This window comes from Phragmites australis, chromosome 19 (assembly GCF_958298935.1).
Source record: "Phragmites australis chromosome 19, lpPhrAust1.1, whole genome shotgun sequence".
Classification (NCBI taxonomy): domain Eukaryota; kingdom Viridiplantae; phylum Streptophyta; class Magnoliopsida; order Poales; family Poaceae; genus Phragmites; species Phragmites australis.
Genome location: NC_084939.1, coordinates 9,615,725 through 9,636,209, shown reverse-complemented (window position 1 = coordinate 9,636,209; position 20,485 = coordinate 9,615,725). Strand labels below are relative to the sequence as shown.

General features: G+C 42.6%; 2 protein-coding genes and 1 long non-coding RNA gene across 3 annotated transcripts; 1 reads left to right on the top strand and 2 right to left on the bottom strand.

Annotated features, from left to right (window-relative positions):
• Positions 1–234: 234 nt before the first annotated feature.
• LOC133900181 (uncharacterized) lies at positions 235–831 on the bottom strand. The gene has a single exon (XM_062341309.1). It carries the CDS (start codon positions 829–831, stop codon positions 235–237), a length of 597 nt encoding a protein of 198 aa, XP_062197293.1.
• A 7,445-nt stretch (positions 832–8,276) lies between these two features.
• Positions 8,277–10,192, top strand: LOC133899881 (two pore potassium channel b-like). Its single transcript, XM_062340913.1, has one exon. The coding sequence runs from the start codon at positions 8,681–8,683 to the stop codon at positions 9,764–9,766; it is 1,086 nt and encodes a 361-aa protein (XP_062196897.1). The 5' UTR covers positions 8,277–8,680; the 3' UTR covers positions 9,767–10,192.
• Positions 10,193–16,592: 6,400 nt separating this feature from the next.
• LOC133900064 (uncharacterized) lies at positions 16,593–20,485 on the bottom strand. The gene is made up of 5 exons (XR_009906496.1): positions 20,427–20,485; positions 20,280–20,334; positions 20,069–20,147; positions 19,635–19,714; positions 16,593–17,307 (listed from the first exon to the last, which is right to left on the bottom strand). It is a non-coding gene; the product is annotated as an uncharacterized LOC133900064 (long non-coding RNA).

Genomic DNA, 20,485 nt, shown 5'->3' with positions numbered 1-20,485 from the left:
GTTGAGTACGGACTATAAATAGGGTCATACTGTAACTGAGGTGACAGAAGAAGATTATTTCACCCTCTAAACACGTGTCACACCCGGAAGCCTTCAGAAGGCTTCCCCTGTAGGCGAAGGCCTTCTTTGTTTGGGGACTTAGGTTTCAACATGCAGTAATTCGATTTTTCTTTAGAGAAATAATTCATGAAAATAGATTATTCTCATGAATTATTTTTCTAAAGAAAAATTGAATTACTGCGTAACGCTGATGTCAGCACGCTGACTAGGACTGCCACGTGGCGAAACCGTCATCACATCATCAAAACCATTGAGAAAAACCACTCCGGGTGAAATGGATTGGTAGGTTTCCCTTGGACATTCTTCCTTCTCCTTCCCGTGGGATGCTTTCTCCTCACCTCTCCTGTAGCTTTGGGTCTCGGAGGCCGACCTATCAGCGTGCCTGAGAAGCTCATCCTCTTCAGCCCTTGAATATTCCTCCATCTTGGTGAACAACTCGTCCACGTCCTTGGCCGGCTTCCGCACCAGGCGTGATGCCAAGGCCCCTGACCGGAGACCTTGTCGTGTAGAGTCTATCACTGTGTCATCGCTGAGGCCCTTCACCTGGCACTTCACCCACACGAAACGCTGGGTGAACTCCTTCAAGCTCTCGCCCTCCTTTTGTTTTACTGTGAACAGATCTCTGATGGTGACCAGGGATGTGTAGTTGCCCTGGAAGTGTGAGAAAAGTACCTCCCGAAGCTGCTCCAATGAGAATATCGTCCTCTTTGGGACAGAGGTGTACCACATGAGTGCGATTCCCTTAATGGCCAGGACGAAAGCCTTAGCCATGGTGGCCTCATCTGCCCCCACGGACACCACTCTCAAAGCTCATCATGAACTCCTTTGGATCAGTCTTGTCGTTGTATAAGTGCAACCGAGGCATCCTGAACCTCGGGGGCCACTATCGCATCTACAAGCTTGTAGACATCGGAGAAGCTTCGGGAGCCGGTGAGGTTCCTCCAACCCTTGGTGATGGGTTAGCTTTGGGTCCCTGCTGTCGCTGAGCCCCCCACCCCAAAGGCCCCTGCTAAGAGGAGATGGACTGGCGGAGGGACATGAGTTCTTCACGTAGCTCTTGAATCTACTTGTTGGCCTCCTCCACCTGATGTCTATATTGCGTGGCGTTGCCTTCATGAGTTCTTGATCTACTATCCCCTGGGGCGTGCAGGGGGACCAGGTGATGCTCCGGGACATCTAGCGCGGTTGTCTGACCCTCTTGGGTGCCGACCAAAGCCCCGCCCCCCTCGGTCGCTATGGCTCCTCCTTGCTTTGAGGGTGCCCTCGAAGCTCCCTCGACATCTGTAGATCCTTGTGCCTTTTTTTTCCTAGTCTTTGGTTGTATGAGGTCACCACATGGTCGTGGGTTTGATCCCCATGGATGGAGCCAAATGTTGGGATCGTGATCGCAACACAGTGAACAGTACTCATAACCGTAAGCATAATAAATGTTCCTCCTTCAATATGACATCAAGTAAGTGGGGTATTTATATACGTACCTCAACCACTCCTATCATCATTACATTTGTACCCATTATCTACAAGAATATTCCTTTTAGCACTAAGGAATATCCTAGAATATTCTTGGGGTATTACAATCATTTCCCACCTACTGTGCCCTATGCCACCTAATCTCGACACGTGTCCTAAAGGGGCCCGCATCGAGCCCTCTGTTGGGGTTGCTAGCGGTCTCCCTCCGACTATCTCTTGGTCGGGTTTTGGTTGACCTGCTAGCTCCTTCCCAGATGAGCCTTCGCTTTACCGCCGAAGGTCCTTGCGCCGCCCCCCTTCAGCCTCAGAGCTTTGTTGTACCCTTCGTCCTTCGAGCCTCGTCGCGTCCCTTCATCCTTTAATCCTTGCCTCCAAACTTTGTCCCTTGGGCTTCATTATACCTTCTCAAGCCTAACTCCTACAGATCATAAGAGAAAACATCTCTGCCTTGATACTAGCCTCGTTACTTTGCCTTTGGGAGTGATTGTTGTAGCCGAAGTCAACGAACGGGAGCTCACGCGGTACCACCCCCCCCCCCAACAAGTAGTGTTACTCCTTGTTTAATACTATTTGGTACTAGCTGGAGACAATATGTCATGCAAATTGATTTTCTAAGCCAAAACTAGCTTATAGAATAATCTGTGTGCAGGTTCTATATACAATTCTACAGGTGATGTGAGGCTTGGATCATGCACGGCTAGAAATAAATCCTATGCAGTGGTGCTGCAGATGCATTCTCGTGGAACACCATCTAAATGACTGCCACTTGTCCTCAACGTCGATCTCAAAGCAGTAGATCTCACCCAAATGAGAAATTATCCTGCATGCTTAGCGTTGAGTGGATCTCATAACCGCTTTGAGATCCACGTTAAGATAAGTGGCGACCATCCAGGTGGCGTTGTACGAGGATGCATCTGTATCACCACTCACTATGTGAAAAACAGACAAATGAGACACGAAATTAGTGATGGGTCGTAACATAGCCCATCACTTATGATAATAGTGACAGGTCGTAACATGACCCATCACTTATGTCAAATCATAAGTGACGGATCACAACTTGACCCGTTACTTATGAGTGGTGCAAGGTGACCCGTCAACTATGATAAGTAATAAGTGATGGGTCACCTTGGCACACAACTTAACCCGTCACTTATGATCTGACATCAGTGACGGGTCATGTTTGACCCGTCACTAATTATAATAGTCATAGATACTTAGTTCACTAATATTTTTTTAATTTTTTCTTATTTTTTATCACCTAAGCAGCATTAGAATAAGAAATATATATAATTTATGTTCAAGTTTGATGTAAGAGGTGGCGGCTATGGACACAAACATACGTTCCGAAAACGGTGGAGAAACTTTAAGGGGGCGAGAACTCAATCTTTCAAGCTATTTTTTGCCTTAAAAAATTCACCAAACGACGAAGTGAGGGAGAAACGGAAGTAACTTTTTTCTGTAGATATCCGTAGAGTCAAAACAATCTGAAATCGGAGTTTGTATGCAAAAGTTATACCCATTTTACCAGAGGTACTCTGGGGCACCTATCAGATTGCGATCGTTTGCATGAGATATTCAGAAATTCATAAAATATTAAATACAATTTTATAGGTAAATTATAACCAGTCACCTACCAAATTTTATATGTAAATATTAATACATATTTTATATGTAAGTATTAATACAAATTTTATATATAAAATAAAAAAATCAGTCATAAGTGACGGGTCAAGATTACAACCCGTCACCTATAACCTTCATAAGTGATAGGTCATAATAGTGATCTGTCACTTATGACCTTCGACAAAGAAGGTAAAAGGATAAAATATCTGATGTCTATCACAAACACGCGATAACTGAGTGGTAACGTGCGCGCGAGGGGAGGTGGCAGGTTCGATTCCCGCTTGACGCAAAGACTGAAAATAGTGTTGAAAAAATAAAAGTGACCGGTGGCCAGTGATGATAGGCATGCGCTGGGATGACTCAGGTGAATTTTTTTTTTAACTTTTTTCTATCAAAAAATAAAAAAAAACGTAAATCAGTCATAAATGACGGGTCAATAAGTGACAGGTCACAGTTATGACCCGTCACTTATATAACCTTAATAAGTGACGGATCAAGTGATCAGTGATGCATTTAGTGACGGATACAGCATTCGTCATGTATAATAATTATGACCCGTCACTTTAAGCTTTTTTTTCGCCTAGTGACTGTATAGAATTTATTTCTCGCAACAGATATGCAGGATGGCGCAGTTGTTTGGCCAGTTCTGGCACGTTGTCGTGGTAGAGATGATACCCGTACGCCGGGACATCAGCAACCTCGCCATGTGCGCCCAAGGACTTCTTGTTGACACCTTCATCCTGTTCGATAGAATGCGAGTGTGGTGAAATCTTAAGGGAGTGGCTGCCATCAGGCCCTACCGTGAGCTCATCAGGAAGGTAGGTTTTTGATCGTTGTTCTCATAATCTTACAGTGCTCACAGCGCAGGTTCTTTTTTGTTAAATGCAGCCTAATAGAATCTAATTCCCTATATAGCAGTCCGCATCATCTTTGTTTCCTATATAAAATGAATAAAGGATACTTTTGATAATGTTGATGTTTCACCATCCTATCTTGTGTTCCTTGCCTGTGCTGATCTGAATGGTGCATGCCATATCTAATGGGCTTATATTTTTTATCTTCTATGGATCACTCAGCTAATGAATCTTGCCATGATACAGTTTTTGAGGGTGACAGTGATCTATAATTTTAATTATAGAATACTGCTTTGGTTTATTTCACTTGGACGAAATGCCATGCAAGTATTACTCTGATAATTTCTGTACAGTTTCAATACTTTGGCTTCTTCTCTTTGCAGATATTTTACAATATGCTCGTTACTTCTTTTGCTTTACTGCACCACCTTCAGATCGAGGTTTTTTTTTCTACTGAGTTGCGTGAAAGCCCACATTTTTAATCAAAGTATGCATTCAACTATTCGGTTTGTATTTTGATTTTGCAGTTTTGAGTATTGTACAAGGTTCCTAGAGATCCCAATTCTGATTATCGAAGGCATTAATTGTAACGCCCTAAAAGTCGAAACGTCGTTTTTCGGGTTAGACGTTCAGTTTTCCGATTCCCGGCGGATCAGAGTAAATGAATTAAAATGCAACGGCTATTTCATTAAAATAACATAAATAAAATAGAGTGGACCAGCGTAGACCAAGCCAACTTGGGTCAGAGCCCATCTGACCTTTTCCTCCCCTCCTTGGCTAGCCACCCCTTTCACCAACCCTAGCAGTCACCCTAGTACAACACTATGTGCTACAGTGCCAAACAGTAGAAATAAGAGGAAAAGAGGAGAGAAGAAGAAGAAGGAAAAAGAGAAGGGTTTGTCATGGGAATTCGATATGCCCTCGCTGTGGTTGTGCTAGGTAAGATGCCAAACCCTAATCCTCTCCGTTTGGATGTGAATTGTGGTTTAGATCATGTTTTTAGGGAGTCTCAGTTGGGGGAATTGTCGAATTCCAGTTTTGCGCGTGTGCTGAATTTTTTTTTACAGGTTCTGCAGCGTCTGTTCAACGTGAAATTAGGGCAAGTTAATTGTCAAATTCTTCTGGAAAATATAGGACTACAATGTCTTTCTTTTGGTGCAAGAATAATGATTTTAGCCCCTGTAGTTTGGGAGGTAACGAATTTACATGTTGACTGAAATTTTCTGACGATGGACAGTAGTAGATTGAACTTGTTTTGGGTCAGCTAGATGGCAGAATTGTAAGGAAAAATGTGAAGAAAAGTTGTAGATAATTGTATTTTTCTAGCTTCTGGAGAAATTCGAGAATTTTTGGATAAGTAGATTAATTGCTATAAAAGTGTGAAGAGGACTATCAGCCTTTTTGGATAGTTTTGGTGTGCTATTTTCAACGGCGAATTGGGCCACTCTAATAACCTCATAAATATATGATTTCTCCATGAAAGTTATAGATATTTTTCTGTAGTTTCCGAATATATACTTATTTGTTGTCATAGCTGTTGTAGGAAAAAAACATAAGAAAAAGGCGAGCGGCGCTACTGCAATTGAACGAATGTGATCTTTGTTGTTTTTGTATGTATGTCGGTTTGGGGTGTAGGAATGCTTTACCTACTGTTTGTATGTGTTCAGATGAGTATGTATGCTGAGTGTATGATGTGGTAACAGGTGGTAGTGCATCGGATCACACCTAGAGCTTTCATCGTTTTTGTTGGAGGCAAGTAAACGTAGCGGTGATTTTGCTACTCGCTTTAACCTGTTATTTATTCTACCTCCACCTTAATAAAAGTTCAGAACCATGATTCACTAATTAAGACATGAATAATTGATGAATTTGATGAAGTAAAGCTTGTTTATTCATGTATATGTGGTTATCTTGCTTTATGTTATTGATATTCATGAAAATTTGATTTATTATGGTATATGTGGATGACTGAGGTATTGAGGTAATGTGGTATTTGCATTTATTCATAGGCACTTATCTGCATTGTTTGCATATGAAGAAAATGCCGTTGTTTGCTGGCTGTGAATTATACCGGTACGCACCATACGTTGCTTTAGGAGCGGTACGGTGTAGCTTTACACTTTGTTGGGTATAAAGGCAGTGGATACTCATTTTCATTGCATTTGCACCTTGCAGTTATTAAATTGAAGTATTACATATAACTGAAGTTATTGAAAAATATATGTTTCTCTTATGGATACAAAGTTGTGGTTATTCTAGCATACTTGAAGTTATGACATATTGAAGTTAAACTTGTTGTCTACATAATATTGATGCTCTCATTATTAAAATAATGCTCAATGAATTTGTACGTTAAATAGCTTGTTAAAGCAGTTTGTTTGCTAAGATTTATTCTCACCTCCATTTACAATCATTTCAGGTGCTTGATGATTGTTTTGCTTGGAGGGATGGGAGTAGCAACACTTCTCATACATTATGATCACACTTAATTAATAAGTAGTGGTGATGTAATAGTAATGCTAGTTTAGAGTTCTTGTTACTTAGCGTTGCAAAACTTATGTTTTGGTTTGCTATGTTATAAGTGGAAGTTTAAAGCTTTAATATGTTGGTTAAATTGCTAGGATGCTTATATGTTAGTGTGCTATTTTTTATGCATCCTTTATGTTTTTTGTATTGCTTCCGCTATACCATGTTTTTGGAGGAGATGTTGTCGATTTTTTTTTTTGTACGGCCTGTTTGTAGTGACATTTAGTGGCATCTCAGGCATAATAGGGTGTTACATTAACAGGCCTGGGTGTAGTGCATGGAGGAGTTAATGGTGAACTGTGGCTTAATTAGGCTTAGAACTTCAACTGCAGCGACATATTGTGGTAATATTTGTAGGGCTTGTATGATATTTTGGTTTATGAACGTAAAGTGTTGTCTCCGATATCAAGTGTTGAATGCATATTTCTTGCTAGATGTTTTGATAATTAATGATATGCAAAGTAGTAGGTGTTTATTTTTCGGTTGGATGCAAAGAACATAACCCTATTCCAACAGAAAAAAAAGATTATGTATTTATGCATCATCATATTTTGATTAATTGGTCGTTTCATCCAAGAAATAATTGGGTGTACAATTTAGAAACTGATGCAACGGACGGGCATGTTATTAGTTATTAATATAAAATAGAGTTTCCTTATAAAAAAGAAAAGGAAAAGACAAATTTTAATTTGAGACACGCCTTGATGTTTGTTATAGCTGTAGGACATAACAGAAACATAGTTTTACTAGCGAACAGTACATATTGGTGGTTATTTCTTCGTGGACATTTTGGTGGTTATCTTGCTACAATGCGGGCACTTGATTAGCAGCAGATCTCCTTAGGCGTGGTCCCACGCTCGAAGAGGATCCTGTTGACATCACCGTAGCCGTGTTGTCTCTACTACGACCTTGGGTCACGGCCTTCCCTTGAGATAGGGCTTCACTGATGGAGGTAGAGTCGGCGATGGGGAGTGGGAGTGGACTTGCCCAGGAGACCAGACCTGACCAGCTAATATGGTTCGGTTTGGACATGTTCCCCTGCTGAGGCCATCTCCAACAGAGGAGGTTTTCCACTGCTACAGTACCCAAAACACTATAGCACTCGGATTTTCTCCCCTAACAGCTGTTGTATCCAGTGCTACAGTGTTGAGAAGAGAGAATCTGGTACTCTAAATTTACCAAACACTGTTCATAGAGATCGACTGTGGGTCCGGAGGGATGAGAAAAGTAATAGAAGATAGGAAATAAGGTAGCTGCTGAAGATAGAAAAAATAAAGAGTATTGTAATAGTATTAAAGGATGCTATAACAGTGTTATAGATGATAAATTTTTAGAATATCTGTTGGAGATGGCCTGAACGATTATAGCTATTTTCGTCCATTCACCTGGTTCAAACTGTGAAGTGGAAGCTTTGATATTTCTACCTAAAAATTTGATAGGCCAGATGGTTACCAAAATGAAACAAAAGGGGAACCTTCGGTCAGGCCCTCTCCAACAGGATCTGCAAATTTGAGGATTCTAGTGCTACAGTACTTTGCGGGTACTGTAGCACTAGAAATTCGTCTCTAACAGAGCCTTTATCCAGTGATACAGTACTGCTACAGTGTTAATGATAGGGGATGCTGTAATAGTGGTAGGAGATGCTGTAATAGTATTTTGAGGATGAAAATTTGAGGTAGCTGTTGAAGATGATCTCATGTCCTGTAAACATGCACTAATTATGAATCCAGGTTAGGACTTGCAGAGTGCAGTCCAAAGTCAAACAATTAGAAAACCCATATGGGTCCAAAAATAGTACTGTAGGATTTTAGGTTCAAAAACAGAACATTGACTTGAACATTGACTAAAACTCATATGCTGATTAGAACCACGCGCAACGCAATTGGCACATCACGTTTCTGGTGATGAGGGGCCAGCAATCCATTTGTGGTGACAGACAGGTGGAGGCATCCAGAGGGACCCAAACACACCAGCTACAACGAACCACCTCCCTCCCCTGTCCACCTTCAGAGAGAGAGAGAGAGAGGACAGACAGAGAGATGATCCGTTGCAGCTGAAACTCCGAAAATTCATGAAAATTCTTCATCTCCTGTCTTCTCCTCGCCGTTCCACTTCTTTCCAACACTGAATTCCGGAAAAAAAAAATGGCGCAGAACAGCGTCAAGCAACCTCTTTTACAGGACGGCGACCCTCCTAACGCCCCGCAAAAGAAGCCGCCGCCGAGAGGGGCGAGGAGATTCAGGCGCTGCAGGACGGCGCCTTCCTCTGACGCCGCGCAAGAAGCCCCTCCACGGAGCCAGGACGTGCGACCGCAAGCCGCGGGCGCCGCCTCGTCGACGGTGCCTCCCGGGGAGCTGTTCAGGGGCGCGCGCCCGAGCTTCCGGCTCGTCGGCATCCTCCTGCTCGCCTACCTCCTCGCCGGGACCACCGCCTTCTACCTCGCGATGGACCAGATGTCCGGCGACCGCACCGCGAGCCGCACCCTGGACGCGCTCTACTTCTGCGTGGTCACCATGACGACTGTCGGGTACGGCGACCTCGTCCCGGCCAGCGACGCCGCTAAGCTGCTCGCCTGCGCCTTCGCCTTCGCCGGCGTGGCCCTCTTCGGCACCTTCCTCAGCAAGGCTGCCGACTACCTCGTCGAGAAGCAGGAGGCGCTCCTTTTCCGCGCGATCCACCTCCACGACGCGGACCAGGCCAAGACGCTGCGCGCCATGGAGGCGAACAAGATCCAGTACAAGCTCTACACCTCCGCCGCGCTTCTGGCCGTGTCGCTCGCTGCCGGGACGACGTTCCTGGTGAAGGCGGAAGGGATGCGCCCCGTGGACGCCTTCTACTGCGTGTGCGCGACGGTGACGACGCTCGGGTACGGCGACCGGAGCTTCACCTCGGCGGGCGGGCGCGCGTTCGCGGCGGCGTGGATCACGGTGAGCACGGTGGTGGTGGCTCTCTTCTCCCTGTACGCTGCGGAGCTGTGCACGGAGCGGCGGCAGAGAGCGCTGGCGCGATGGGTCCTCACGCGGCGGATCACCAACACGGACCTCGAGGCGGCGGACCTCGACGGCGATAGCCGGGTTGGGGCAGCGGAATTCGTGCTGTACAAGCTCAAGGAGCTGGGGAAGATCAGCCAGGAGGAGATCACCGAGTTCCTGGAGGAGTTCGACAAGCTCGACGCCGACAGCTCCGGCACCCTCTCGCCGCATGACCTCATCGTGGCGCAGCCCGGTTAGCTGGGCAATCATTGGCGGACAGCTAGACGGCCGGGGGAGTGTCTGGAGCTCTCTCGAAACGCACAGCAGAGCGACGTGGCCATACACGCAGAATTCTTGGGCTTTGGCCTAGTAGTAATTTTCTGATGGACTGTCACACAGTTGGTTTGTTATTATTTCCGGGCCATTGAAAAGAAGATATCATCAGAATTCTGACATATTTTGGGCCCATTTTCGACATAAAAATGCGCAGTAAATCATGTTGATGAAGTCTGCCCAATCATCTAAAGCCAATTGTTTCAAAAAAAAAACCTTAAATGTCATTGTAAACTTACCCGATCCCGTAATTACCAATGCAACCACACGTTTCCCATTAGTGTTTAAATTCTATGCCCCCAAAATGCCACCGCCTTCGATTCCGTGAGGTCTGACTGTGAGTCTACCTTTAAAATGCCCATCCTACCTGTTAGAGCGATTCATTCGCTCAAAGGACGTGGAGGAGTTATGTGCACGCCTGGCCTCCAGACTCCTTCAGAGCGTCTGTTTTTCTGTTAGCGTTCAGCTAGGAATTAGTTAGGTTGACTAGCACAAACATGCTCATGCACTTGTCTATATTATATAAGACTATAAATCACTCTCAATACAATCGTGAGTTCCATTCCAAAGCTCTTTCATGGTGTCCGAGCGGGCTCAATCTGCAATCGATAGTATGCTCGCGCCCTCCTCTTCCGCTGCCATGACCACCTTTGCGACCTCAGCTTCATCTTCCCCTCCCTCCTCCCTCGAGCACAACAATGGCGGTCACTTCACACCACCCATTCCTCAGTGTGCTCCCTCCTTCACAATCCAAATGGTTAACATTCAATCCCATGTCCCCATCACACTTGACCTCTCGGAATCAAACTACAATTAGTGATGAGTATTTTTCAACACTGTTTTCGGAAAGTTTGCCCTCGGTGTCCACATCAACACCTCCTCCTCACGCTCTCCAAAGTGCCGGCGTCTCTACATCTGCACCAATCAGTACATCAGATCGGTATTTCAACACCAGCGCCACCTCCCCACCTTGCATCTAATCCGGGTATTCTTTATTCTCTCCTCCCATCCCACTCTTCACCTCACATTATTGTCGGAAATGGTTACACTATCCCTGTTACTCACACCCGCAAGTCTATTATTTCCACACAGTTCGGCTCCTTACAACTCAACAACATTATGTTTTCGCCTCATCTGATCAAAAATCTTGTTTCTGTTTGAGCCCTTATTCGCGACAATCCTATTACTATCGAGTTTGACTCTTTTGGGTTTTCCATCAAGGATCTTCAAACACGGAAGGTGATCCTCCGATGTAACAGCACTGGCGAGCTTTATCCTCTTCCTTCGACAACAACAATCAACCTCTATGCCAATGCTTCGTCCACTGATCTTTGGCACCAGCGGCTCAGGCATCCCGGTTTCAAGATTCTAGATAGCACCCTTTGTTCCTTCAATTTTTCATGTAATAAATCCTCTTTACATACTTGTCATGCTTACCAATTGGGTAAACATGTACGGTTGTCGTTTTCTTCTTCCACTTCTACAAGTTTCTTTCCTTTCCAAGTTATCCATGCTGATGTTTGGACCTCTCCTTCTGTTAGCGTTTCCGGCTTCAAATATTACTTGGTTCTTTTGGATAATTACTCACATTATGTTTGGACTTTTCCACTGTGCTAAAAGTCTAATGTTCTGTCTACTTTACTGCATTTTCATGCTTATGTCCACACTCAATTTCTCAGCTATATTTTGTCCCTGCAAACTGACAATGGTCGTGAATTTGATAACCACGCGCTGCGCTCTTTTTTCTCCACACACATCATTCCTTGCACCTTTCATGCCGATACACTTCACAACAAAATAGGAAGGCCAAACACATTATTCGCGTGATCAATGACAGCATTCATGCATTATAATTCCATTCCCATTTGCCTCTGGGTTTCTAGGTTGAGGCTCTTGCTACATCCACATATCTCCTCAATCAAGGTTCTTGCGCAGCCACTGGTTCCAAAAACCCTTATGAGCTCATGTTTGGCCATCCTCCCACATACGATCATTTGCGGGTGTTTGGTTGTCTCTGCTTTCCCAATCTCTCCTCTGTCTCTCTGCACAAATTGGCTCCCCGCTCTGCAGTGTGCATCTTTTTGGGCTATCTGGCAGAACATCGAGGGTATCGTTGCTATAATCCGGTCACACGATGGGTGATCACAACTCAGCATGTTCTGTTTCATTAAACCTACATCCCTTTTGAACAAATTCGCCGAGCTTCTGAGTTGCAGTAGTTGCGCCAGTTCTCGCCATAAGATGATCAGGCCCTCCAGCTGCAACGCTTCCCATTCATTGTAGCTCATCTGACAATAGCAAATCAGCAGCCAACTGGTCATCAGACTCACATGGATCCTTCCCCAACTGCGCAGCTGCTCACCCACCATCCCCACACATATCATCCTCCCCTATATTGACATCTGAACAAGATTTTCCCTCCCATTCTGCCACTTCGGTTTCCGGTGCTCCCTCCACAACGCCGCCTTCCTCCTTCGCCTCTGCATCTGCACCAGCACCTAGCCACCACATGGTTACTCGCGGTCGTGCTAGAATTCAAAAGCCCAATCCTAAATATGCATGACTTATGACCACTAGTAATAACATCTCGCCACTACCTTCTTTGGCTCGCTCTGCTCTCCGCGATCCCAACTGGCACGCCGCTATGCAGATGGAGTTTGATGCCCTTCAGGACAACCGCACTTGGAAGCTAGTTCCATGTCCAGCCAATGCCAATGTTGTGACCGGCAAATGGATGTTTCATCATAAACTTCGTTCGGATGGGAGCTTGGAGCACTACAAAGCTTGATGGGTAGTCCATGGATTCACACAACACCCAGTGTGGATTTCGGTGATACCTTCAGCCCTGTGGTAAAACCAGTGACAATTCTCACTGTCCTCGCCATAGTTGCTTCTCGTCGTTGGCCATGCCATCAATTGGATGTTTCCAATTCCTTTCTTTATGGGACGCTCAATGAGCGAGTATATTATTAGCAACCCATTGGATTCATTGATCAAGCTCAGCCGAACGATGTATGCCTTTTGTCCAAATCCCTTTATAGCCTCAAACAGGTGCCTCGTGCATGGTTCATGAGGTTCACATCGTTCATCACCACATCACTTTGATTCATCCCTCTTTGTACTTCGACGGGGTGCCGACATGGTCTTTCTTCTCCTATACATGGATGATATGATCTTCACTGCCAGCTCTCGCACCTTGCTATCCCATGTCATGACGCATCTTCAGTTCGAATTTGATGTTAAAGATTTGGGTCCCCTCCATTATTTCCTCGGCATACATGTCACTCGATCCTCTGCCAGTTTCTTTCTATCCCAAGCAAAATATGCCGAGGACTTGCTGGAACGCACTGGTATGCTCAATTGCAAACCAATTTCGACACATATTGACATCAAGTCCAAGCTCTCCAGTTCTGATGGTGCACATTTCCGTGATCTGTCATATTAGGGTGTGTTTGGATGGGGTGCTCCGCCCGTGCAGCATCAGCTCGTGCGTACAAATCGCCGGAGAGCTGCGTTTGGTTGGATGCAGGACCCATGCAGCGTTGCATCCGCTCGTGCAAATATACGCCCAGATGCTGCATCCGCTCGTGCGACTGATTCGAGCTTCACTGGCATGCAAGCTCGCTGGATGCAGGTACTGTAGCGCTGGGCCCACTTGTTAGCGGCAATGACCCCCTCATGCAACCTCAGATTCAATATACCAAACACAAACTCAAATTCAACATGCATCCGCTCATCCAACCAACCAAACACTCTTCTTTTCTAAAATACAGCTCCCCCATCCTGCTTTCCCTCATTCAGGATATACGATGCAGCTATACGAGACCTCATAAGGCAACCAAACACACTCTTACTGAAGCATGACTAGTGCCCTTCAATACTTGACGATGACTTGTCCTGACATTGCATACGTCGTCCAGCAGGCTTGTCTGCATATGCACGAGCCTATCACATGGCTCTGGTCAAGGGAATTCTCCATTACATTCACGGGACCTCTTCACTCGGCCTCACCATCTTTGTTTCCAACTCACTCGATCTCACAGTATACTCAGATACCGATTGGGCTGGATGTCCAAATATACGGCGTTCTACTTCAAGCTACTGCATTTATCTCGCCGGTAATCTGGTATCCTGGTCCTCTAAGCATCAGACAACAATTTCCTGATGCTCAGCAGACTCCGAGTACCGAGCTGTGTGGCAAACGCTGTTGCAGAATGTATAAGGTTTCGACAACTTCTTGGCGAGCTGCATTGCAACATCACGTCGGCCACTATACTATATTGTGATAACATTTCATCCGTCTACATGGCTTCTAATCCAGTTCATCACAAGCAAACAAAACATGTTGAGTTGGACATTGGCTTCGTTCGCGAGAAGGTCGCCACGGGCGCGCTCAGGATTCTTCACGTGCCAACAAGCTAGCAGCTCGCAGATGTGATGACAAAGGGACTTCCTTCAACGGCGTTCAGAGAAATTCGTTCCATTTTGTGCATCAGCGCGGATGATGCTTCAACTGTGGCGGGGTTTTAGAGCGATTCATTCGCTCAACTCTCAGCTGCCATCGACCTATTCTTCAGGACGTGGAGGAGCTATCTGCACGCCCGGTCTCCAGACTAGCACAAACGTGCTCATGTACTCGTGGATATAAGACTGAATCACTCTGAATACAATCGTGAGTTCCATTCCAAAGCTCTTTCACTACCCCTGGCTTTCTTCTCCTTCGCCCCTGTTCTCCTCTGCCGTTTGATCCTAGTAAAAATCAAATAGAACGGCGCGGCAGCCACGCCAACGGCGATGAGAGCAGCTCGCCCACGGCATCCACCGCCCTCGCCAGCTTCCTCCTCCCCTTTGCCGCGGGTCCCAGCGCCACTCCTCTTTCTTCTTCCTCTTCTCAGATGTGCAGGCGTGCAGCAGTAGCAAGAAGACAACTCCAGGGGGAGGTGGACTGCGAGCTAGGTGGTCCTCTTGGTGGGATTGGAGCAGGAAAGATGAAGGGAACTAGGGAGAGAAGTCTGGGAGACAGGTGGGATTTGGTACTAGGCTTGGGGATGGTGGTTGTGCTGTGCACTACGGAGATGGGCGCCTGCTTGGATTTTTATGAGGATTTGAGGAAAGGAGAAGAGGCAGGGGAGTGGGCACGTGACGTAGAAGGAGACGGGGCTGCTTCGTCGCCAGCAGGCGGTAGCTGCGTTCGGGTCTTCGGCAGGAGCTTGGCCGCCGGAGGGCGAGCAAGGCTGCGGGGGAGCCTCTCGCGGAGAAGCGGCAGCGACGATGGGCGGCGGACCACACCCACGAGGATGAGAAGCAATAGCAGTGCAGCACGCGGCGAACTTTTTCTCTTTTTTTGTTCGATCGATTGGCTGTTTGGATCCTGGTCAACAAAAACCTTACCATGTATTTTTTTGATTACCACATTTCAATTGAAAATATCTCCTGAACCGAGTAACGGATTTGAAATCCGTTTGCACCATAATATTTCGTGAGATTAAATATACAAAGGAATTGTCTATGTGTATGTTGACAGATTAAATATACAAAGGCAAAATCTGTCAAAATTTCAACCAATAGAAAGCTACCACGTGGTAAGAGAAATCTAACAGACAACAAAAGCAAAAATCTATCCGATTTCTAAAACATTCTGACTATTAGCTTAGCGGGTTAAAAAAAACTGGAAATCCAATAACAATGAGATTAGAAACCACACCATCACAAATGTAGCAGACAACTAACCGTTCACCCGCTGTTTGCTACACATTTGATCTGCTTTACTGATCACTTTATTTTGAGCACCTTTATGTTCCTACACTACACTTGTGAGCTTGTACACAAGTACTCCATGATCAGCACTCTTCATCATACAGCACTCTTCATCAACATTATATGCGTAGAATTAAATAGCAGAAGCAGAACCATCACAAGAAGAAGAAAAACACTGAAATATCGACTTGTTCAGATAAATAAATAAAAGTCATGTGATTGGAAAAAACATACGGAGAAACATGCATAAGTGAAGAAAAAGACAGAGATACAAAAAGATAACACAGAGAGAGAGAGAGCAATAGAGAACTAGAGAGAGAAATAGAGATATATGTATCAAACAAGACATTCATCATGAAAAGACAATGATATTCATTATGACAAAGAAACGAGGCAACAAACTAAAAGCTGTATCCGCAAAATTAATTGGTAACACTCTTGAATGACTTTTTATTCACATTTCGTGCGCATATGTATGTCAAAATCTACTGAACCATGCAAATAACCATGGCTATACCTTCAGAAGACATAAGAGCAAACAAAATATCTCAAATTCAGAAAAGTATACCAGGAAATAACAGGATAGTTGAATAACTTAAAAGCAGAAATAACATATGACTCCAATAGTTCTCTATATCAACTAAACAAACAACAATCATTGATAAATACACACAAAGAAAAGTCACTACATGTCACATGCTTGCACCATCATGCATTTTAACTTATATCATAAACAAAATCTACATTAAAAATGAAAAATCCTAAGAACAAATACTGACAACATAGTACGGGTAAAAAATGATGTACACTTCATAGATCATAAGAGTGACACCAAAATTCAACAACAAAAATAATGCACAATGGATGAAGCATAGAGGAAGCCTACCCCCTCCCGCCCCTTTATTCTAGACCACCCTCAATGATTCCCCGTTATGAACATAACTCTACCAATACATATCAACAACACAAATTTTTTTGGTCAATTTCATAAAAAATAAAACATAAACACTAAACCTTACCTAACATATCACATATACAAATAAAAAGAGAACAGTCCACAAAAATACTGAGCCAGGTACCATCCTTACTAGAAACTTCATGTGCCACAACTAATCAAACAATTGTTCCATAAACACATAACCCCTTGTTCAGTAAAATGATGGAAGTTAAAAACCAGTGTTGCAATTCAAAAAGACAACGCAAACAAAATGATAACTCAAATGTTCTTAATGTCATCTTGAACTCGAATGTTCTTAATATCATCTTGAGATAACTCATTCACCAATTTAGCATGGACATTCCGTAGTTTCATGTAGTTGATTAGAATAACACCACAATCAACACAACATAAACAAATCATGAGAATAAAATGATGATAGAAACATAGTAATGACACACAATTCAGTGAACTTACGTATTTTTTCATTTAGGAACATATGGATAACTAATATTGAACCTATGAAAAGGCATCTCAGCATAGACAAGGACATCCCACGCAAACCTGAAACATGACACCTATATTCAAAGTTTATAAATTTTATGATATATAAACAAACATATACAACTGTAAAAGAGAGAAAAAAAAAGAGTGAGAAACAAAAAATGGAGAGGAAGAGACAAAAAAGCAATAATAGATAGAAAGAAATCTTGAACCTGTGAAAAGGCATCTCAAAAGCAACAAGGACATCCCATGTGGAATAATGCGACACCTCCAAAAACACAAACAAACATAAGATCAACATATTACATGAATAAAAATAGCTACACAAGCAGATACTTATAGAGATACTGAGAAAGAAAGATAAAGAAAGACAAAGATACTTATAGAGAGATAAAGAGAGATACTAAAACGAGAGAAAGAGAGAAAGAGTTCCTATTTCGCCTTAATGAAATACATGCATAGTATGTTTAAAAAAAAGAGAGAAAGACACACACACACAGAGAAAAGACAAGAGAGAGAAATAAATAGAAATAAAAAAGAGAGATAAAAAGACAAGAGAGAAAAGAGATAAATAGAGGTAGAGATAGATAGACACCTACACACATAGAGAGGGAGGGAGAGAGAGATACACAGAAAAAGAGAGAGATACACATAGAGAGAGTGCTATAAATAAATAGAGAGATAGAAACATAGATAGAGTTAGAGAAATAAATAGCAATTATACACAGAGATAGAGAGAGATATACAGAAAAATACCTACATACAGATAGAAAGAGAGAGAGGGAGAGAGATACAGAAAGAAAGGTTTTAAACATCAGAAAAATAGACAGAGAAAGAGAGAGATAAAGAAAGAAATAGAGAAGGAGAGAAAGAGGGATACATAGACAAATTCCAACATACATAAATATACATATAGAGAAATAGCTACATACATAAATATACATATAGAGAAATAGATAGAAACATACAACCAATATAAAAAACAAAGACAGTGATTCAAAACAGAGATATCTCAGAAAAACATAAAGAAGGAGGAGAAAGAGAAAGAGAGAAACAAATGCAGAAATCAACAATGAAATATAGATATAATAGATAGATAAATACATAAATATATATATGATACAGAAATAACTACAGAAATACAAGTAAGAATAAGAGAGAAACAAAGAGATAAAGAGAGAGAGCCAAATATAGAGGAGAGAGATATATACCTACATACAAATATAGATATACATACATATAGGCAGATATAGATATATACAGATATAAATAGGTATACAAACAAGCATAAACATATATACAAGCATAAACAAATAGAGAAAGACAGGCAGAAAGAGAAAGAGATAGAGTAATATAGAAAAATAGAGAGAGAAGTAGAGAGAGAGAGATAGGGAGACATACAGAGAGAAATACCTACATACAAAGAGATAGAGAGATAAAGAGAAATACAAACAGATAAATAGAGAGACATAAATAGAGAGAGAGATGGAGAGAGAAAGAGATACAAAGAGAAAGATAGATATAGTGAAATACATAACGAGATAGATATAGAAATACATAACGAGATAGAGAGATAGAGTAAGATAGAGATAGAAAAATAGAAAAAAAAGATCGCAGATAGAAATACAGAAAGAGAGAGTGATAGAGTAAGAGAGAGATAGATACAAGGATAATAGTGTGCCCCATTGAAATCCATTTTCTAGAAAATATGAAATTGAAATAACAGCATAATCAAAATATTCATAATAAAACTTATAACAACAGAAAACATAGTCATAGGGGCACCCATTTTCAAGGTCCTACTATCTCTCCTAGCATAAAGAAGAGGGTGTTGCAGGAGGATAATTTGGCACTACAGAACAGATAAGGGAAGTAGAAAAAAGAAAAAGCAAAAAAACACTTGACATCAGTCCATACTCAGGAAGTGCCCTTAACATGAAAAACAGCAATAGCAGGAGGCCAAAATTTACCATCATAGAATTATGCCAAGCTGTTAAACAAAAAGGAAAATAGCTTTTTTGCGGAACTTTTTAACTTTTGGGTGATCCTATTGAATGTAACACAACAAGATTGTGAAAGAGAGGAGAATCTGGTGAACTTCTTAACTGCTAGTTCAACGTGAAAAAGAAAACATCTTCTATTCCTACAAACAAACTTTAGTAAAAAAAAAAAATCTAACAACAGAGATCATAAAAATCACACATTAACCTTTTCAGAGCAGAAATGAGCATACACAAAGTACTCATAAAGTAACATATGAATAATTTAAAACAATGTATTATCCCACACACATGTAACACATAGAACATATCTATGCTAGCTAAAAAAAATCTAACAGCAGAGGTCATAATCACGCATGAAAAAATTTCAAAGCACAAATGTGCAATTACAAGTACATATACTAATATGTGTATAATTCAGAGCAATGTAATATCCAACCAATGCAACACCCAGATCATAGCAATTCAGCTAAAAAAATCACAACATGGTTCGTCTCAAACGGAAAAAGAAAAACTCATTAGACCATAAAGATACATGCGATTGATTTTGAACAAAAATGGACAACACATAAATGTTCCAGATGTTAACACTCACCTGAAATGGTCCCAATGTAAAACTCTAGATTTGTGTCGCCGTGTCATGAACCAAGGATGATCAGTTCAAAACACATAAACCTACTCACAAACACACAGAGAATGGGTGGTTCATTAGTCAAAAAGGATGGTCGATTGTTTGATATGCAAAACATCCTGAACAAAAAAATTGGGAAAAAAATGCAGATTCGATTCCACTGAAGGGCTCCTTGAACCAACACTTCCCCAAACCCCTAACCCCTATAATCACAGCAAAAAAAAATATCAACAACAAAACTCCTGAAAGGACCTGAAATATGAACAAATTCCAATCGAACCCTAACCAGAATTAAATAACCCGTAGAAATAGATGAAAATAAGACAGATCAGGACTCAACCTACAAAAATTGGCTCAACGGACCTTCAATAACCTAAGATTTCTACGGATCTACTTACCTTCTAGGCAGGAGAAGGAGACGTGGGGGTGTGAAGCAGAGAGAAGAGCTATGTCACCACCTCGTTGCTCTGGAAACACCTTCGTCCCGTTCGAAAAAGAATAAGAGAGAAAATGGTTGTGCTGTTAGAGAGAGTCGCCAGAGAAAAAAGTCAAGGGAGCGAGCACGAATTCAATGAATGAAGCACGGGAAAAAAAATCTAGAGAGCATACTCGTCACACAAAAACTCAGGATCTGAATACAGCTCGATTCCTTCACCAAAACTCCCTGCACCAAAAAAAAAAATCAAAACAACACTAGAATAGTGACCCCCCTCGCAGAATTCAAACAAAAACACATGCAAAGAGAAGCATACTCACCACACAAAAATGCTGGATTTGAATACTTCTCATTCCTTCATCAATCTGCCTAAATCAAC